Source organism: Miscanthus floridulus, chromosome 18 (genome assembly GCF_019320115.1).
Source record: "Miscanthus floridulus cultivar M001 chromosome 18, ASM1932011v1, whole genome shotgun sequence".
Lineage (NCBI taxonomy): Eukaryota > Viridiplantae > Streptophyta > Magnoliopsida > Poales > Poaceae > Miscanthus > Miscanthus floridulus.
Window position 1 is genome coordinate 4,463,305 of NC_089597.1, and position 21,756 is coordinate 4,485,060.

The window sequence follows — 21,756 nt, forward strand, 5'->3', positions numbered from 1 at the left end:
TTCTTTTCTGCTTTTCCTTTCTTTTCTTTGACATCTGAATGGATCTAGGGTTAGGTTCTGTTTTCTTTTATTTCTTTTCTTTTCCCTTGTTTACCCAAATAGATTATCCCCATTCTATGGTTAGGGTTTCGGCTCTGTGAGCCTAGGGCCCTATTTCTTCTCTGATCCAAAAGGATCTGTTCTTTTCTTTACTTTTGCCATGCGCCGTCGAACGGTGCGGCTCCTTTCCCCCACGTGCGGTGGCGGTGATGACCGGCAGACCGTGAGCCGGTCTCTCTTTCTTTTGCTTTTACTCAGTTAGGGTTAGGGATACACAGGAATACACAGAGGTAACCTGCTCTGGTACCATTGTTAGGATCGATGTGAGTACCTTTCTGTGTAACCCGTATATCTGGATAGGCTCCTCGCCTTTCTCAGTAGATGCACCACAGCCGGTGCCACGGTGTAGAAGACGTCCAACACCGGCGAGATGAAGTCCAATGACGCCGGCGATGCCCTGCAGGGGAGATGGCAGAGTCGGTGGGCTATCCCGTCGCTGGCAGCACGCTTTAGGATCGGATTAGGGTTTGTCTGTGGGTGGGTGTGGTGGCTCCGGTCAACCTCATAGTCCAAGCCCTTACTCCCACCTTCCTTTTATGTGTGCTGTACGACAGGGGCCCTCCAACCGAATTAGGGTTGGGCTCCCCCGATCAGGGAGTAGAGATAGAGCCCAATAGGCATTGGATCTATTGGTGGAGATCAACTAACACTACCCTCCTGATGAATTGTGGGTATCCCTAGGACACCTTGTCGGTAAAGGTGGCTGTTGTCACCGGTTCCTCCTCCACGTTATCGACAAAATCGAACTGGAACTGCGCCTTCACCATATCGGCGACTCTCCCATCGAGGTGAAGGAAAACAGAGATGAAACCCTTGTCCTCCGATTTGGCTCCATTGGGGAAGAAGCGGATGCGCCAACTGTGGCCACCGACGGTCAAAGTATCAGACTCGAGGTAATCTCCGGTGGGTGTACCCTTGGTGAGTGAGTAGCCGTCGATCTTGAGATCGGTGACGATGGAGGTGCCAGATTGCAACAGCTCGCAGTTGCAGCTGCAGCCACACCTGGTGCGCGCCATGGGATACCTAGCCCTTCTCTCTTGCCGGCACTGTAGGGTTTTGCACGGGACCAGCCGCTGCGGAATTGCGGGAGACCCAAAGACCGGAAGAGTAGAATACGGGGAAGGCGAGGAGTCGCGCTGGCTTTCTCAAGAAGACGACTCGGCCTCCCCCTGATGGGCTGTCGAGATTGGGCCGATAAGAGAGAAAATGTGCAGCACTAGGCTTGGGCTCTTCACAGTTCTGGATAAGAGAGAAAATGTGCAGCACTCGGTGAAAAGTTGTGTTGCTCTCCTTCCATCACTCTCTATCAAACACGGCCTCAGGCCGTACTACGAATTCTGGATACGGGCATCAGACACGTTTGGGCCGACCTTGGATACGGCCCATGAAAGAAAAGCAGCCCAACTTTACCTCCCACGCGTGACCTATTCCCCTTGGGAGATTTAACTTTTCACCGTTATAGCGGTGGCACTCCTCAGATAGCACTTAAAAAATTGCCAATACAACTTTATCAGCAGAGAGAAAACAGATACAAAAATACCATTTCTACTCACGTGGCACGCCAACCCCTCACGCCATGTTTGAGGTACTTGAAGCATACACAACATGTTGGATTATGGTATCTCAAAGGAGCAAGATTTGAGTTGATTGGATATTCGGATTTCGATTATGCGGGATGTAAAGTTGAGAGAAAGAGCATATCGGACACATGTCAACTATTGGGAAGATCACTTATGTCTTGGTCATCAAAGAAGCCAAATAGTGTAGCACTTTTAACCGCCGAAGCGGAGTACATTTCGGCCGGTAGTTGTTATGCACAATTACTTTGGATGAAGGCCACTTTGAGTGACTTTGGGATCAAATTCAAGCAAGTGCCATTGCTATGTGACAATGAAAGTGCCGTAAAGCTCACCAACAACCCAGTTCAACACTCAAGAATAAAGCATATTAATGTCTACCATCATTTCATAAGAGATCATCAATGAAAAGGGGACATTTGCATTGAGAGTGTGGGCACCGAAGATCAACTTGCCGATATCTTCACCAAGCAACTTGATGAGAAGAGGTTTTGCAAGCTAAGGAATGAATTGAACATACTTGACTTTTTCAATATGTGTTGATGCACCCCCACTATATGACATGCCTCTCCTTCGAGCAATCCAAGGTAAAAGTTGATTGACATGGCATACATCCTTGCTAAGGACATGATCAGTGCATCTAGACATGTTTCACATTTGAATAGGCTCATTCATGAAAATCAAATGAATTTGATGCTTGTATGGTACCACTATTGCTTGTATGATTGAAATGATCTAGTGGTAGCATATGACATGTTTGTGGGCTTGCAAGCCTAGTGTTTGATTTAGAAAATAAGCTATAAGTGTTTAACTCAACATGGTACAAGATAACCCTTACTTGGAGGTGTGAAGAAGCTTGTTCTTGGATCAAACCAAGTTAAATATCTTTTGCAAGTAATCTAGATTGAACCAAATTGGAAAAATGATCCTCATTTCACATGTTTTCACCCCAACCTATCTATAATTTGAGCTCAACTTTTGTGCTAATTGTTGACAAAGGGGGAGAGAAACAAAGATATGAGTGATAGGGGAGTATTTGACATAGGGGGAGAGATATGATAAAGGAAAGGGATCAATTAAAATTTTGAGCACACAAGTAGGGGGAGCAAGCTTATAAACTTATATGATGCATTTGAATGAACATTTCATATATTTGCTTGCATGGTACAAGTTCTTAATTTCAATATCCATGCTTGTGTGGTGTATGCTAGTTATAGGTTTGAATGATGAAATGAAAAACTAGCATGCATAGGCTAAAGTAACTAGACTTGTGTTCATTCTATGGAAACTAGACCCTTGCATGTAATGTTGATCTCACGAGGTACTCTAGTTTTTATGTATGTCTAGTTACTAATGGTGCTAAGGATGGTATATTGGTGCACTCCGATTGGTATCACACTTCAAAGGTCCATCTCTTATACCTTAGCATCATTTGGTAGAAATTGACTCCTATATCTCCTATCTAAGCATATGTGTAAGCTACAATCCAAACTCTTGGTATATATGTAGGGGGAGCAATTGCTACCATATGGAATTCATGAAACTTGTCCATATTCCTTTACACATGGTAAATATGCTTGGACAAGCAACATTGTTTTAATTGAACTTTAATTCATATCTTTGTGTAAGGGTTGTCATCAATTACCAAAAAGGGGGAGATTAAAAGCTATAGTTTGGTTTTGGTGAATTGATGAAACCCTAAGTGCTAACCTAGTTTATCAAGTGATCATGAAATAGGTATCACACTCTAAGTGATGAAGCAAGTGAAGATCATAACATGATGATGATGATACCATGATGATGATCAAGTGCTTGGACTTGGAAAGAAGAAAGAGAAAAACAAAAAGCTCAAGGCAAAGGTATAAACTATAGGAGCTATTTTGTTTTGATAATCAAGACACTTAGAGAGTGTGATCACATTTAGGATTGATAGTCGTACTATTAAGAGGGGTGAAACTCGTATCGGAATGCGGGTATCAAAATGCCACTAGATGCTCTAACTCATTGCATATGCATTTAGGATCTAGTGGAGAACTAACACCCTGGAAAATGTTTGTGAAAAATATGCTAACACATATGCACAAGGTGATACACTTGGTGGTTGGCACATTTGAGCAAGGGTGAAGAAGTTAGAGGTGAAACAGAGATGAGAAAGGCCCCATAGAGTGTATCGGACTCTGGTCACGCAGTGACCGGACGCTGAGGCTCAGCGTCCGGTCAGTAGTGGCAGTCAGCGTGCAGCGTCGGTCAGTCAACCGGATGTTGGCTCTGAAGGTGACCGAACACTGGTGGTAGTGTTCGGTCCTATTGTCAGACGAAGCAGTGTCGCTAGAGAGTGACCGGACGCTAGGGCTGTGTCCGATCACGTCCGACCGGACACGTCCGGTTGGGGTCGGTACCTTACTATAAACGACCGGACGCTGAGGGTCCAGCGTCCGGTCAGTTGAAGCTGCTGCGTTTGGTCGCTTCATAGCCGTTGAATCTGGCGGCTCAAGTTTAACTCAAACTAACACGTGGCTTACATCCAGCGTCCGGTCAACTGGACCGGAGCGTCCGGTCACCCCGATCAGTACCCAGTGAAGGGGTATAACGACTCTATTTTATGGGGGCTTCTATTTAAGCTCCATGGCTAATTCTAGCTCACTCTCTTGCACATTTTACATTGACATAGCAACCTTGTGAGCTTAGTAAAAGCCCTCCCACTCATCTCCATTATTGATCCATCATCATTGTGAGATTGGGAGAGAATCCAAGTGCATTGCTTGAGTGATTGTATCTAGAGGCACTTGGTATTCGTGTTGCGCTGTAGATTTCACTTGTTACTCTTGGTGGTTGCCACCACCTAGACGGCTCGGTGCAGCGGTGGAGGATCGGCACGAGTTGGTGATTGTTTATGGCCGTCTCCGGTGATTATGAGAGGAGTTGTACCTTTTCCGGCGGAGTGCCGAAAGGTAACTCTAGTTAATTGCTTGTGTCATTGAGTTACCTCACTTGTGGGTAGGTTCTTGCGGTGTCTAATCGTGTGGACGAGGTTTGTGAAACATCTCTTAGCCGCCGAACCACCAAAGTGTTGGTCGACACAACGGGGACTAGCGTGTTAACAAGCACGTGAACCTCGGGAGAAAAATCGGTTGTCTCTTGTTATTTGCATTCTCCCGGTGATTGGCTTAATATTCATCTTGTGATTGGTTCATCCATCTACACGTTGGTATAATCATCTTACTCACTCTTTTATATTCTTACAAACTAGTTGTGGCAAGCTCTTTAGTGTAACTAGAATTGAGGGCTTAATTTGTTATTTAAGTTCATCTAGTGAAGCTCTTTAGTGTAGCAAGATTGTGATGAGTACAGGCCCGATCTTCCGAGAGGTAGCCGGTAAGTTCGATTTGTGGAGATCTCGACGTTGGCGATCCGGCTTCAAATCAGACTCGATTCGAACCCTGCAACCGTTACACCACCGCTCCGTTGGTTATCAACCAAGCACAACTTGATTGACCTCGCCAAGAAGGCTTTTCCTGCAAGCGAATCGAAGAGCACAAGCAAGAAGGTAAAACACGCAATCTGAAATTGCAAATATGAATGACGCGAATATGAATAGAGGGTTCAAGAACTCGGTTCCAAAGGACTAATCGACACAGTGGAGGAGATCAAGAACGGGGGCCCTAGATCACTGTAAAAGGATTTGTCACCACAGTTACAATGAACGATTCAGTTTCTCGATGGAAAACTAAACTCTAAACAAAACCCAATTGTATAGCAGCGGCGGCGGCTGTGTTTATAGTCTAAGGGTTGGGGACGGCCAGGGGTTGGGCGCCCACAACTTGGGCTTAAGGCCCGACACGATACATGGCCAAGTTGGCCCAAATAGGTGACGCAGCACCTTGCCGTGGTCACACAGAATGATCCACGGACCTTCTGGAGCTGGGACCAGATCCAAAACGACGGCATCGTCGTCCCCTTTCCAACGCATCCAAGAACAGCCCATTTCGATGTCGTATGAGGAAGTTATGACCAAAACAGTGACGACGTGTCTGCTGAATCCGAGGACGACGTGGCAGCTGAGTTGGAAACGAATTGCAACTTGGGGAAGACCATGGCGTCGATGTGTCCAGCGTGGCGATGTCCTCATCAGATTGAGAGCTCTTAGTGAGTAGTATCATAGTAAGTTGTGTGTCTAGTAATCATTGTAACTATAATTGTTGAATAGGTGGCTTGCAACCCTTTTAGAGCTAGAGCAAGTTTGCATTTTGCCTTTTGTTATACTAATCAAATTGCTCTAGTTAATTTGAAGATTTTTAAATAGGCTATTCATCCCCCCTCTAGCCATACTAGGACCTTTCACTCGTCCTACGCCCAATTGTCCCACTAGTCGTGCTGTCTATGGAAGCCTGGGGGGTCATCGTCGTCGTCCTCGTCGTCCTCGGTTGTAGGGTCTTTCCCAGCGCTATGATGTGGTGGTGTATGCACCGCAGAAGTGGCACCTGTCATTGGCTGAGAAGAGCCGGCTGGTGTCCTCAAAGAGGCTGAAGACGTGCCACCCGACCACGCCGAGAGTGGCGGTTCCTCATAAGGAGTGTCCGTGTAGCTCAGCTTCTAAGCTAGCTTCCTGCAGCTCTTCTTCACCTTCTGCATAAGTAGACGTTAAAGTTAGTGCATTTCCCAAACGCATATACACTAAAGAAACATTTTTGGAATGGATAAGTTTATGTTTACCTCCACAAAATCCGTGAGAACGCCTGGTCCCTGCCCTCTAGACTCGTGAAGCCAAAACGTTGCTTTATTGGACAGCCTTGACAATTGTGTCGCCCGAGTACAGAAATACGGTTTGACAGTTTTAGTACACATACTTAATACCAAAAGGATAACAAATTGTACCATTCAAGTATCTTACACGTATCTTTAAAGCGGGGCTCTCTGTAGTTGTGTCCTCCCTAGTGGTAACGTCGTACACATCTTCGATGATATCTTCCTCCGAGTCCTCGTCATTCGCCTCCTCAGTGTACGGGGGCCTTGATATGTGTTCTCGTAGATCTGTGAAGCCACCATAGGTACTCGTCGAAGGTGTGCTGATCATGTGGAGGACCAGCATGGACCGAATGTCGTACCCTGTTCTACCACAAATGGATGTGCGCACTGTGTGTCACGCGTCAATATTTGATCTTGTACCTCTTCCTACGGTCATACCTACAACAAAACGATATTAGTTGTACCACACACACCTCTAAATTGTAGCTTTGTTATTAATCGATAACACACCCGTGCAATTCTTGGTTGGTGGAGTAAAGCGGTGGTGGGTAGCCTGTCATTCTTTCAGACTGTCTGCAGACCATGATGGACAAGTGAATCTCAACAATATGGAAGAAAATAAGAGGGACGTCACAGCGATACTCGTCTGACTCGTCCCTAGTGACAGGACTGAGATAGTACTAGAGCTCCAGAGCATCCCAAGGACACCAATGCACCTAAAATTTCATAATTGAGTTAGGTTGTGATATAGTGTACATCGAACAAGACACATATATGATAGTAAAGAGAGCGTAATATGGTGCTGTGTCAGGACATCAAGACCATCTATGTACTCCCTGTACATGCGCCTCGTATTCCCTCTAACTAACTCTACTTTCGTCCAGATATACAAAGCTGTAGGGAGTGTATCATGCCCGTTCTATCGCTGCATTGAATACGATAATGAATTAGCCATTAATAATCTCATCATATGTAACTGCCTCGAAGAATATAGTGAACCAAAGTACTTACCGATAAACCATTATTAAGGGGTCTCCCAACGGGCCATCATTCCTAACACCAAACCTAGAGTAGGTAGGAGCAACCCCCAAGGTTCGCATATCCTGAGGTGCGATGGTAGGCAACGCATAGCTGTCGATACATCCATATCAGGACTGCGCTGCCCCAGCTATACGCCGCTATGTTCTACCATGGCTAGCGTAGTATGTCAAGGAAGATCTAGCTGATGGTGTTGCCCGAGGTGTTTGGGAAGAGAAAAGCACCAAGAAAGTCCCAGAGCCACACTCGAGCGAACATGTCGATCTGAGCCTCCTCAGCCTGTGGGTCCAAGTAATCAAAGCGCCCCGTGATCTAGGACGACGAAACACCGGAAGTTTTTCTGAAATTGACCAAAGAAAATGAGACCCGATGGCTGCAGGAAAGCAATGCAAGTATTAAATAGGCTTGAATTACTCACTTATTTTTCTTGGAAGCCTCGTCGTCTGGTGGAAGAAAGCCAGTAAACTAAGCCACCAGCTCCCTCCAGTGATCGTTGTCAACTATCCTTATCACTGGAAGTCCCCCCAACCGAAAGCCTAAAATAGCTCTCACATCCTGCATTGTCAAGGTCATCTCGCCACAAGGTAGGTGGAACGTGTGGGTCTCAGGCCTCCACCTGTTATAAAAATAGAACGACTGTTAATTGCCTCAAATTTGTTACAAGAAAATTTACGTACAAAGAATGCACTCGCACCTGTTTACAGTTGTAGTAAGTAGTGCTTGGTCAAGAAATAGAAGATCGTGGTTGACAACACGGACAAGCTCGAGGAAGCCGGCACGCCGTATATATGGCGCATAACGCTCGTCCCACTGATGTGCCCTGGTGTACGTGCGGGGCCTCAAAGTAGGCAAGGCCATCTCTGTGTCGTTGTCACTCAAGATGTGTGCTCGGTGCTGGTCGTCGTACTCCACCTCAAGAATAGGGTACAACGGGTGTTGTGTGGGAGGGGCCATCCTGTTACAAATTGATAAACAAAGCGTCAGAGTATTCAAATTAATAAAATTCAAATTAACATTATGTAGCATTGCAAAATTTGAACTACTTGTTATGCAATATGAAAGCACATGTATATATTTAAAGTAAAATTAACAAACATATCACGTACTAGTAATATAAATAACTTCACTAGGAATATAAGCATTTGACGAAACTTTATGAAGTCATCAAAATCGACGTATCACGCACTAGTAAATACCGACATTTGTAAACTAATATCTATACCCAAAATCCTTAACTAAATAACTAACTATAAACTAAATAATAAATACCTAATCAATCCCTAAACCCAAAATCCTAACCTCAAACCTAAAAACTACCAACGTAAATCACAAACAAAATCACTAACCTAACTATCATAAATCAATAACAATCATAAAACCCTAACTATCCTATATTACTAATTATCCTAAAACAATAATAATCAAAATAATATGAAATCGAGATGGAGGTACCTTAGGAGCGGGCGGTCTTGACGCGCCGACGTTCGTAACGCGACCGGTGCGGGCGCTGCGCGGCGGCGGACGAGCGGGCAGGGGTGCGTGCGGGCGGGGGCTCGCTTGCGATATTTATTTGGCCTAGCCGCACCATGCTCCGTGGCGCGGCAGGCCCTGCCCTATCAGCGGTCAGCAATTTTGGTTGTCGCCACGTCAGCCCTCTGCCGCGCCACCATACATGGCGCGGCACAGGCATTTGGCCACGCCAGGGCAATAGACGTGTCCAATGTTAAAATTAAAAAAATCACCATGGACGAGTGCGACGTGTCGCTGCACGGGGAGTACCTCTGAGACCGAGAGGTGCATGAATTGGACGGTGAGGATGCGCAGCCGTCGCGGCTCTTCGTGATGGGGCAGGGGCAGCCGTGGTGATTTGCCATACCTCTGCTGACTTGGATCCCATCTGGAACGCAGCGCTCGTGTGCCACGTGAGATATGGTATTTTCTAATGACTTTTCTTCTTTCTTCTAGCCCCGTTTAGTTGCTGGCCGAAGTTGGTGCCGTCAAAAGCGTACATCAATGTAGAGCACGGTAGCATTTCGTTTGTATTTGGTAATAATTGTCCAATTGTTGACTAATTAGACTCAAAACGTTCGTCTCGCAAAGTACAACCAAATGTGCAATTAGTTTTTGATTTCATCAACATTTAGTACTCCATACATGTACCGCAAATTTAATGTGACGAATAATCTTCTTTTTAAATAGTGCTAAAGTTTAGATTTTGGGCAGTAAAATTGTATTGTCTATCGTTAAAGTGCTCTGTGAACAGGTGCTCGCTGTAATAACAGTAGAAAGTTAAATCTCCCATTCCCCTTCCGCAGGGGCGCCCGACGCCCCGACGCGAGTGGCGAGTGGCGAACGGCGGCCGGTGGCGGGACAGCCAGCGGCCGGCGGCGACCCTCCCAGCTCCTGGTGCCCTATTGCTGCACCTCTGCGCCCCTGCTCGGAGCATCCCTGGCCTGGGCGGCTTACCGTCGAATCGGCCGGCCAGCGACGACGTAGTCCGGCGGCGTCCCCTCCCTGCTCCCGGCGGCCCTTCCCCCCTACAGAAGAAGCTCTGTGCCCCTGCTCCAAGCATCCCTGGGCCGCTCACCGTCGAATCGGCCGGGTTTCTCCATCCCAGCAGGATTCAATCTAGTCAGTTCCTCGATCCTCGTCTCCTCCGGTCTTCCCTATGCTCTGTCTCACTCTAACCACGTCCGGTGCCCGACTGCCCATGTGTTCAATAGTTTTGTTCATTATGTATTCATGTGCTTTGATCTGAAATTTTGTTCTCTTATGTACTATTACTATGCATATGAACTCAATTATGTATAATTGTGGACCTGTGGATGTGACCTTATCATGTTGTGAGCTTAAATTATGTGTTATGCCATATGTCACTTGGCTATGTCCTTTAGTTTTTGTGGTACCCTCTTGTCACATAGAATGCCAGAAGCTTGTCGCCACTTAATCCACCTGCTTTGATTCTATGGCTAACGTCCGCATCAATATCTTCATCCCTTTGTAGCATCGATCCCAGATACCGAAAGGCATCCTTCTTATGCACTACTTGACCTTCTAAACTCACATCTCCCTCCTCCTGTACAACTCCGCCAAAGTCGCATCTCATGTATTCGGTTTTAGTTCTGCTCAATCTAAAACCTTTAGACTTAAGGGTCTACCGCCATAACTCTAGTTTCCTAAAGACGCTTGTTTAGTGATACAAATATTGACATTGTTTTATATAAATTGTCCAACCTGAGATAGTTTGATCTAGTACAAAGCTAGAATGTCATTCTCTTTGGGACAGAGGGAGTACTAATTTATTGCACCTAACATTCTGTGTATATGACTATATGTTTACGTGTTTGTGTACGGACTGCCAAGTTTTTCTTTTCCTATTTCTGTTCTTTCCATGTTTATTACTTGTTAGAAACTTATTTACCTATTGTTTAATGCGTTGAAAATTAAAGGCAATTTTCCTCACTGGAAAGGAAGGACAATCAGAGCCAGAACTTTCTTCATAAACCTGAATAAAGGACATGCGATGTATGTTATCTCCCCTTCTCATCTTATTTGCATCTTAGGCATTTATATCACTTCACAACCAGAATACACAATGTCATTAATGCTTATATATGTTCAGTAAGGAATACAGACAGGGCGCCACGTAGCTCAGGTCGTCGCAGTAATGTTGCTTCATGGATCTCTGAAGTTAAAGACACATCTAATGTGGCCGTAAGAAAGAAAAGGGGGAGAAGAGCACCTCCATCTGCTAGAAGATTGCGTGATAAAAGGGTGGATAAGGCGATTGAAAGTGATGGTGCTGTTGACAGTGACAGCGATGATACAGATGGACAGGTTGGCAAAAGTCAGCCTAGTGCACACATTGAGGAACAGGAAGGTCCATCCTCAGCTTCAGAAGAACAGGACCATTCAACAAACTCTAAAGACATGCTCCAAAAAGCTAGCTCTCAAAGCACAAAGAAAGTTTCTAGAAGCTCAACAAGCAGCAAGCAAGGTGCATCTCATTTGGAACAGGAAGGTGCAAATGAAGATGGGTCTCATGTGCAAGTGTCTGCTGTGTACAAGGATATGGATAATGAAAGAAGCTCTCAAGAGATCAGGGATGATGTGAGTTTCTTGCTCCTTTGTTCTGGTGTTTTTCGTTTTATCTATGATTACATATATTGCCTGTATGAAGAATGCCAATCTTTATTATTGAGAAGTTAATATGCATCTTGAAGTGATTTATTTGCATTTATGTGAACATATGATGCATCGAAAATTGAACCCTCAGTTTGTATTAACCACAGTCTATATCCAGCAGGTATCCGATGCACAAGTTGATACAACTTCATCTAATGATAAAAATTCAGAAGAAGTTGAAGACGTGAGTGAGAACCTTAAATTTCTGTTTTTTTATGGTTTGATCGACCTCAATTGATTGTATTTCGATTGGGTTGCCTTTTTCTTCTTTGATTGGATAATGCCCTAGTTTTGAATCGCCTGAACTGTGTAACCTGTTTCAAAACATAGGTGAAGGTGTGTGACATATGTGGAGATGTTGGTGAGGATGAGAAGCTCGCTGTCTGTAGCAGATGCAATGACGGCGCAGAGCACACGTAAGGCTTCTTCACTGCATTACTTTCTTTTTTCTGTAATAATGTTCAGTTGCATTTGATGGATTGCATACGCTAATGGTGCCCATTTACTGTTTTATGGTTTTTAATTGCTGACTGCAAGGCTAATGGCACAATTAGCGTGCCAGAACACTAATAAGTCTACACATTTATTATCTTTGTCTATACACTCCCTGTTAGAGAGAAAACTGGTCTTTTGAGCACTTGTTTCCATTATGTCTTCCCAGATATTGCATGCGCGTAAGAGTATGTTTTAATCTCTCTTTGCTTCAGGTATTGCATGCGGGTAATGATGGAAGAGGTTCCAGATAGTGATTGGCTGTGCGAAGACTGCCAAACTGCAGTAGAATCTGAAAAGGAGAATAGACTAGAGAAATCTCAGGTGAAGGTTGGCACTTCGAAAGAGCTGTCCTTTGAAGGGGAGATTAACAAACCTCCCATTGCTGCAAAGAACAGAAATTCTTCAGACTGTAAATTGAAGGCTGAGAATGTAGAAAACAAAGAGTCAGATACCACAAATGAGGGGAATGATACGGTTGAAACCAGGACGGAAGAAGATGCTGCGATGACATCCTCAATTAGAGATACTATTCCTGAAACTGGTGGCATGTACACGGCGGCTGACTCCAGAAAGAGAATGCAACCATCACACGAGATATTCATGTTTGATGCTGACAAAGGAAAGCAACCTAGCCATCAAGTGGCAACTTCATTGGCGTTTAATGCTCTGAAGAATCAGGCACCACAGCCTCGTGGTAAATTGTTAATCTATTTTTTTTCATATTTAAACTCTGTACACAAAATCCTTAATGTTCAAATTATGGTACTTTTAGGGCTTGCCCTGGTGGCATGCAATCAAATGAAACCATACTAAGCAAGGTTTAATGCAGGCCAACTTTCCAAATCCACTTCTTTCAATAACTCAAAGGTTCCGAAAGTGAAACAGCTATTGAATGAAGTTCCTCAGAAGCCAAAATTTTTGAAGGAATCTTGGTCTTCTATCATTAAAAAGGAAGGGCCAATCAGCATGAGTACTAAGTCAGCGACCTTCAAAAAGCCTAAGCCTTGCGAGCCAGCAAACAAGGCAAAGTCTTCCGTCTTGCCACCTGCCGAGGAGCCAAGGGTGACGAATCAGTTGGTGAGCCACAACGTAACAAATGGTCAGTGCTCTTCAATATTGGGGCCTCCCTCTGCCACAGCATCAATGGTTGCTCCTGTTCTTTTAAAAACTGATACCACAGCTCAGCTCCTCTCTACAAGAAATAACACGGCTGACTCAAATAATTTAGGTGCTGTTCATGTACAGGGTGGTAAAAATTCTCTTGGTAAATTTCCTTTCACCCCCTTCCCCTTGCGTGTTATTTTCCTTATTTGACATAGTTCATATATTCTGATTGCATGCATTTTATTGTAGAGTAACTCTAATTTGTTTGTTCAGGAAACAGTGAGCTCAAGAAGCCTCCTTTAGCAAAAGTGCCGGGAAGTACGATGCTATCTAATGCTGAAAGATCCTCATGTGGGATTCTTGGTTCGGGTGCTCATAGAAAAGTGATTCAGAATTCAGATTCTTCACATCAGGATACTAAAATAAAGGACCAAACTGCCTTCAGACAGGGTGCTTCTAGCAGCAGTCGGAATGTGAAGAAGCCTTCATTATCAACTCAAGCTAATGAGCAGGATATGAGATATATTTTATCCATCCCTGGGAGCGGAGTAGATTGTAGCAAGCTGAAGTTCAAAGATACTCATCCATCTCTATCTGCCACACCAGGAATCTCTTCTGATAATGGTTGCATTATGCCAAATGATCATAGGGATGAACCTGCTCAAGGGGTTTCAGCTGGTGATGAACCATTGTTTTCAACTGTCCCTGAGCTGGACTGGATATGGCAGTATGAGTATTCTTTCCTTTCCATCCCATATGTGAAATTATTTACTTTACATTTTAAATGACTTAATAGTAATAAGTTACTAGACATTCCATTGCCAATCTACCATCAATTATGTAACCACTTTATAGATAATGCGTTCACATGTTTTGTGTGTTGTGTTATGTGATGTTATATGTGTGCTTTGTGGTTCATTCCATTTTTTTAGACCTGATTATCACTCAGCCTGTATTATTGGCTAGCAATTATAATATTTCCTCGATGTGTTTATTATATGCATTTTAAACTTTTTTTTTATTTCAACAGAGGTGGTTTTGAGCTGCAGAGGACTGGAAGATCACCGGAGCTGTGTGATGGTTTTCAAGCCCACTTATCATGTTCTGCTGCACAGTTAGTGTTGGACGTAGTTAAGAAATTCCCTTCTAAAGTCCAGCTTGAGGAAGTTCCTCGGCAGAATTCATGGCCGACACAATTTCAGGAAAATGGTCCAACTTATGACAACATAGGTCTTTTTTTCTTTGCTAGAGATGTTCAGAGGTGTGTTGTTTGCAGTTTTTCCCCTGATTCATATTTGTTTCATTCATATGTTGTTTTAAATTTGAAACTAACACTTCTGTCTTTTGCAGCTATGAAAAACACTACAGTAAATTAGTTGAAAATATGCTGAAGAATGATTTAGTTCTCAGAGGAAGTGTTGGTACTGTTGAGTTGCTTATATTCCCTTCCAATATCTTGTCAAAGAACTTCCAAAGTAAGAACCCTTCAGCTAGTTAAAGTGTCATATTATCTCATGATAGGTTTCAATTTGATTGATCACATTCTTATTCTGTCTCAGGGTGGAATATGTTCTACTTTCTATGGGGTATATTCAGAGTTGGCAAAAAAGATTCCTCTAACCTCCCATCTTATGTATCCACAAGTAGACTAGAACGAAACTTTAATGATGACCCCGGGGCCATGGATTGGAGTACGACTGCTTTGTCATCTACTCATTCATTCTCACAAAACAGGAGTGGTTTTGGCGAAATTTTGGTAAAGTCAACTAATTTTGCACCGAGTTTGGAAGCCAGTCATGAGGTGTGTTTGAATGGAGAGAACTTTTTGAATCAGCCTGTATGTGGAAGAGGTCTAGATGATCACCTAGATTCAGATACAGAAATAATTTCAACAATTAGCAATGGTGGTATGGGTCCCTCTTCCATGTCTATGCAAAGAAAACATCAGGTGAATCTTTATTCCTCATTTTGTGTAGCGCTTGCTTTTTAAACATTTTCTCTGCATTAGTTGTGTTTAAGTTACCATTTTTTTCCTCACATATGTAGGAGAGCTGCGTATTAGTGCATCAAGAGAAAAGCGTAGAATAACACATGCCACACTACCTTACACCTTTAGTAAGTTACATACGTGGCACTCAAACATTAAGTTGACCATAGATAAAGTTTATGTTACCATGAGCTTTCTAGAAAATTCCCTAATCACTGATTCAGCTTATGGCCAACCTGCCAATATGTGAAATTTCCCTACACAACTTGAGAGTTTCGGATGCCAGCTTGACAACTGGCATTCTGTCACCTTTTTTTACATGATCATTTAGATGATATTGCATATCAGTATCTGAATGTAACATTTTGTTATGGATATGCAGAAACTTGATTATCCAGAACACGAAGATAGAATGAGGGACACCTTCGGTGGTAATGTTAGTGAAAGAGATTTTGATGTGAACATGGTGCCAGTTACTTGTTCTGTCTCCTTAACCCATCTTCAGGAAGGTAACTAACATTGTTCTCAATCATAGTAGTAAGTATGAGTTAATTATTTATCACCCATGTTTTGTAATTTTTTTACTTGTTTGGTTAAAGAACCTGGCATGGTGAGCACAACCATCAACCTTAACGATGCAGACAACCTCATGGATATAGACCATAACGATGCAGACCACCTCATGGATATAGACCATGTAAATACCTGTGAGGTTAGCGTGGGTGCACTGGATCGTTCACATGCATCAGGTGGTGCAGATAAAAGAAGTTTTGAGATGGCCAAAGTAGCTGATGAAGTCGATGAAGTACCCGAGCATAAGAAAATTAAATTGGATAATGTAGTTTCTATGAACTCTGATTTATACGAGAATGCCTACAGTGGAAGGTTATCATCTAAGGTGCATTCCCTTTCAGCTTCTTCTGTGAATGATGGCACTAGCAATAAACCGATGGCTGGAAGCTCAAGCAGTGATGGAAAGTGCGTGTTTCCACTTGATCTAAATGCAGTGGATGAAGCAGTATCAGAGAACATCGCAAATCACTACTAGAAACCCTTGCTGGAAGCTCAAGCAGTGATGGAAAGTGCGTGTTTCCACTTGATCTAAATGCAGTGGATAATGCAGTATCAGAGAACATCGTTAATCACTACTAGAAACCCAACAGTAGCCGATCGTTTTTAAACCGTCGGCCATCTTATGTGTAAGGTCCGGCAACAAAATAGCCAGCCTACAATGCAGTGTTTGTTCTTATGTTACAAAAAGCAGTTGAATCCTCAGAGTATTTGTTTTCGAGCATACAATGCATAGTAGCACAAGAAGTGCCAATGACTGCATAAATTATTATCAGGGTTGGAGTCGGCTTTGCTTTCCTGATCTGGAGACTCCATTGCCGAAAGTACAAAGGTGAAATCAGAAAGGATATCAATATCAAAAGAAGAAAAGGTAGTGTATTGCACTATGTATGTGGAAATGACAGCAATATGATATTTCATTGCACCCGGATCAAGAAGCAGGACCAAAGGAAAAAAGTTTTGCCATGCAAACAGATAGTGAAAATGTTTTTTTGCAATTAAATAAACTCATAGCCAGCGTAAATAATAAGATCTCTTAATTAACTACACAATATTAATGAACCTGTATCCGTGTGCTATACAAAGCTGGTCAGTCCAATGATACTCTAATCAAAGCTTAGGTAGTTTTGAGAACATGTTTACTTATTTAGCTTTGGCAATAATCAATCAAGCTTCTTCAAAACATTACGGTGCTTTGGCTTTTATGCCCTCGTTTTGAAGGGAAATGGTGATTTTGTACTTATTTTTTAAAGAGTAAATAAATTTTATTGGTGGTCCTCAAAACTTGTTCTAAGTTTTTATGTAGGTCTTGAGTTCTTATGTTGGTCTCGATACTTTCAAATTGTACGTTCAGCTCCTTAAACTTTTTCAATTCAGCTCCTTAAACTTTTTCCTAGTTCTCATTCCCATTCAGGTCTCAATATTTTTAAGCTACGCATTTAGCTTTCTAAACTTATCATAAATTTTCATTTTAGTTCCACTATTTTCAAAATACACACTCAGTTCCTCCACACTCCATTGCATGTGCCCACCACACTCATGCGGCCACATCTTGTTGCACCGTGTTTGTCCACCCACAGTGGTGTAACGCACGAGGATGAGATGTGTGGTGGGAGCTCAAGTGGTATATGCATACCTAGTTTCCTACGACCTACTACGCCGCTTGGTCGTCCTTGTACTTGCTCTACTGCACGTCCTAGCCGAGCCTTCGGCGCTACGGCCTTCCTCGATTCCGCTCGACTCTGCTTCTGCTCCACCTCCACCTCACCATGGCGCTAGCCCCTGCCTTGCGGCAGTCGCATTTCAACACCACCATGCTCCTTCCTCTTCTCCGTCAAGCGGGAACTCATGCTCATTCTTGCCATCTCCTCACACTTAATTAGTTCCTTTCTCAGCCTTCCTCACCTCCCTTCACAACAACAGGGCCATCGTTGCAAATGCAGTAGGGTGAGTGTAGCACACGACATAAGCATCGCGGCGAGCACGACATGACCTAGCGTGGTAGTGTGGGTGTAGCATTGCACCGATGATGCAACATAGGCAGGCATGAAGTAGCAGGGCGAGCATGATGCAGCGCTACGTGCGGGTAAGGTGAGCATGTGCAGTGTGGCGGAGGTGAGGATGGTGGTGAGAGGTGGATGGACTAAAATGGTACAATATTACAGCTTTAGGGACTGTGTAATTTGCCGATTGGAGGAGCGGCCGGGGGTGCACGCGTCGGGGGAGACGAGGAGGCGACTCATCGCTGGGAGCACATGTCGGCATAATTTTTTTTTATTGCTCAGATGCACAAATTCAGACGTCGGTTCGTGCTGCCATGTTAGCGAGGACTGTTGGGGCATTTTACACTTAGTCCGTACATGTTTCGAATACGGCATAAAATAAGACTAAGCTTCGTGTGATCACTCGGCATGTGTGCGTGTATTCAGATTCGTAATAGTAAACCACCGGATGAGGAAATGCTGATGCCCTGCGGTTTCATTTCTTAATCTGATCCAATCAACGACACCACGCTTATCTTAGAGCTTGTGCATTTCTGCATGTGCTATCGCTACCCGACTTAGGTACGGCGTAATATCAACTCAACTTCTGAGTTTCTACTCGTAGTTTTGATACTCTGAATTCCTCTTGCTACAACGCACGTACAAGTCTACAGCTCAATGACAATCCTGTGAACCCTCTCCTTGGGCATCGCCTCCAGCTGCAAAACAACAATGCCGGAGGAAGAATCATAGGTGAACTCCAGCTGCGCAGAGCCCAGCAAACATCTCCTTGGCCTGACAGAGGAGTAGGCACCGAACCTGCCACACCCCCTCACTTCCACGCACACCAATCCGGTGGCATCCGAGCTAGGAGTGGACCCGTTGTCGTCGAGCAGCTTTGCGCCGTCGAGCAGGTGGTACGTCAGGCCTTCCACCGCCGCGCCGCTGTTGAACATGTCGACGAGCCCGATCGGGGCGAACCTGAACCCGGGTGCCAACTCCTGCGATGCGTCATGAGTTAGTTGATTACAGGTACCAGATTCTTGAGTTCGGAACTAGCAACAGATTGGACATGGCAACAGTGATGGGAGACATGGATGGCGCGCTGACCTTGACCGGCGAGACGGTGAGGATGTCTTGCTCGAGGACCTTGAGGGAGACGGGCAGTGCCGCGCCGTTCGGGAGGACGACGAGGTCGCCACTGGCATGGCGGTACACGGCGCAGTCGCCGTTCCATTCGACGTCCGTCGCGGCCTCGGAAATGAGGTGGACGTCGCTGCCCCTGACGCCGCACGTCAGGGCGTCGACGCTGGCCGGGTGGAACGTGGTCTTCTTCTCCGCGAAGCTCCACGCAGCGCCCTGGCAGTTGTACACGCCGAGGACGCCGGTGAACTTGTTCATGTTCCATATCTTGAGCAAGCTGCATGCAGCAGGAACCAACCAAGACATGGCACGGAGTTGTCAGGCATGCTCCAAACCGCGTCTGCGTTGCACCTGTCGGCAGAGACCCATAATGCAGCGGTGGGTGATCGAGCTCACCTGACACCGTCACGTGCCGGGTCGGTGAACAGGCAGTCCTTGGTCGGCCTTCCAGGCAGACGCGCACGGAGCACGGAGCCGTCCGGCAAGACGATCTTCTTCAGCAGCTCCAAGTCGTGCTTGCCGGGGGCGTCACTGCAAATCCATCACCAAGAATACAATTCAGCTGCCAATTCCACCGAACATAGGAATGGAGTATGGTGAGCAAACTGATCACGACCTGACATAGACAGGGCCGCCGCTGATCGCACGGGCCGAGCCATGGTACTCGCCGGCCGGGTGGAGGGAGTGGAACATGTCCCAGTCCGGGAGCATGAACTCGCCGAGGAACACGCTGTTGTACGCCACTGCGGCGATGTGCACCGTGTGCGACGCGGGGTCCCTGGGGAAGAAGTCATCTGACGCTCTCACCACCGCCGTCTGCTTCGAGCTGTCGAACCAAATTGGTCAACGGATTCGCTATGAACTTCACGGTTAGGACGATGGTAGGAGCGTACCAGTAGAGGGCGTCGGTGTTGTGGCTCATGCAGGCGATGATGCCGTTCTCCGGGAAATTCTTGGCGACGGAGGCGTCGAGCGCCTGGTGGTATTGCCTCGTGAGCTGCGCGCGGCCGCCGTGGCCGGCGCCGAGCGTCTCCAGGATGCACTGCTCATCCACCTTGACGCCGTCGACCCCGGCGGCGGCGAGGTACGCGTGCTGCTCGTCGTAGAAGCGGTACACGGCGCGCGGGTGCATGAGGCCGACCCTTTGGGCGGTGATCCAGTCGGTCTTCATGCCGGGGTCGTTCTCGGCAACGCCCGGCGAGATCTCGGGGAACTGCATCCTGGAGACGTACTGCTCCATGCCGGCGGCGCCTGGACGGACACCGCCCCAGTAGCCGGTGATGGCGTGCCAGACGAAGACGTACTTGAGGCCGTACTCTTCCTTCGCCGCGCGCACCACCGTCCTGATGCCAGCGGCCGGGTCGTCGTGGCTCTGGAACTTGCTGTTCTCCCTGATGCCGGTGAGCCGAGGCAAGCGCGGCTGCTTGGCCTCTCCTGCTGGGTCGTCGGGGTTGGGTTGGTCCGTCCCTACGGACTGCCAGCCGTCGTCTATTATGACGAACTTGGGCGGCGCGCCGCCGGCGACGAGGCTGCGTGACGTCCTGGTAGAAGGCGTCCCAGGTGCACCAGACGAAGTAGTCGACGATGCCCGGGAGCTTCTTCTCGGCGCGGACCCGGAACGTCTTGAACGCGGACTTGGCCGCGGCGCCGGCGCCGGCGATGGCCGCGAAGGGATCGGACTCCGCGGCGCCCACGAAGAGCGCGCGCTCGAAGGACGCCGCGAGCGTGTCGGCGCCCCCGCTCTCGACGCAGAGCTCCAGCTCATAGCCCGCGCCGCCCTGGAGGCTGGCACGGAACGAGCCCTCCACGAGCGGGAGGAACACGACGTACGCCGCGTCCTCGCCGCCGCCGGCGCCCCTGGACACCACGAGCAGGAACTGCGTCTCGTGTGGGACGTTGCCGCCCTTGTCCCCCATCCGCTGCAACATCCACCACAGCTTGCTCCGGAAACACGCCATGAACCGCACGTCCCTGCGCCATCGTCGCCCAAACCAAAATCCAAAATCAGAGCGGAGTGGACCGAAAAATCGCAAAAAAATTTCACGTGTTCTCAGGGTCGGCACCAGACCGTAAGGCGCCGACGGAGACGACATGGCGGGAGGCTGACTCGGCGAGGTCGGCGCCGAGGAAGACCCCGTCGACTGCTCCCCTCGCTGCAGCAGAGGACGCTACTACGGCTGCGGGCACGCCGGACAGGACCGCCCGGCCACAGACTGACAGCGTGCCTCCAGCGAGCTTGACGGATGAGGTGATCGTCATCTGCTCTTCGTCTCCCTTGCTCTGACTGGGATGGCGAGACGTTACTCAACGGCGGCGCCGCGACGAGTATGAGTCGTGGCAAGTATGGAGGAGCAGTGGCAGCAGAGGAACGGGGGAAGGCGGCGGCGAGCTATGTCAGCTTGGCGCCAAATGCGAGATCACTGTCACAGACGCCAGCGGCAGCTCAACTCTGTTACCACTTGCTAGATGCTATTGGGATCTGAATTGAGTGACTAGCGACCAAACCTTGCTTGGGTTACGTACGTAGCATCGTCTAATCTCTGTGCATATTGTCCGGTTTGTTCATTAGATGGTTAGATTTGATCTAATAATTTATTCGGTATCATAAATATTAATAGTTTTTATTTATATAGATTTGATCAATTTTTAAATTGTTTGACTTCTTAGAAAATAAATATTGTATTTTTTAGAGTAAATTGCACTCACCGTACAATAACTATCCAAGTGGGTGCATGTTAGTTCAACATCCTATAATTTGTCCAATTTAATTCGGCAACTATCTAGGTGGGTACATGTTGGTCCAATATCCCATAGTTTGTTTAATTAGATG

General features: G+C 46.2%; 1 protein-coding gene and 1 pseudogene across 2 annotated transcripts; one reads left to right on the forward strand and one right to left on the reverse strand.

The window, feature by feature from the left end:
- The first annotated feature begins 9,741 nt into the window (after positions 1 to 9,741).
- Positions 9,742 to 17,049, forward strand: LOC136520411 (ASI1-immunoprecipitated protein 2-like). 2 transcript variants are annotated; one of them, XM_066513914.1, is made up of 13 exons: positions 9,742 to 10,091; positions 10,910 to 10,985; positions 11,083 to 11,570; positions 11,764 to 11,829; positions 11,976 to 12,061; positions 12,353 to 12,834; positions 12,970 to 13,404; positions 13,518 to 13,971; positions 14,275 to 14,505; positions 14,595 to 14,719; positions 14,804 to 15,192; positions 15,614 to 15,740; positions 15,831 to 17,049. In XM_066513914.1, the coding sequence occupies exons 2-13, from the start codon at positions 10,979 to 10,981 to the stop codon at positions 16,277 to 16,279; spliced, it is 3,339 nt and encodes a 1,112-aa protein (XP_066370011.1). In that variant the 5' UTR covers positions 9,742 to 10,091; positions 10,910 to 10,978; the 3' UTR covers positions 16,280 to 17,049. The 2 variants fall into 2 exon arrangements, with proteins under 2 accessions (XP_066370011.1, XP_066370012.1); XM_066513915.1 differs by having other exon boundaries at positions 11,767 to 11,829.
- A 1,163-nt stretch (positions 17,050 to 18,212) lies between these two features.
- On the reverse strand, positions 18,213 to 21,224 carry LOC136520758 (probable galactinol--sucrose galactosyltransferase 6; annotated as a pseudogene).
- Between the last annotated feature and the right edge of the window lie 532 nt (positions 21,225 to 21,756).

Bases quoted from the DNA above. Each gene is read 5' to 3' on its own strand.
- LOC136520411 (XM_066513914.1), top strand. The intron at 12,835-12,969 runs GTAAATTGTTAA...GGTTTAATGCAG, and splicing joins TCAGGCACCACAGCCTCGTG to GCCAACTTTCCAAATCCACT. The intron at 13,405-13,517 runs GTAAATTTCCTT...TTGTTTGTTCAG, and splicing joins GGGTGGTAAAAATTCTCTTG to GAAACAGTGAGCTCAAGAAG.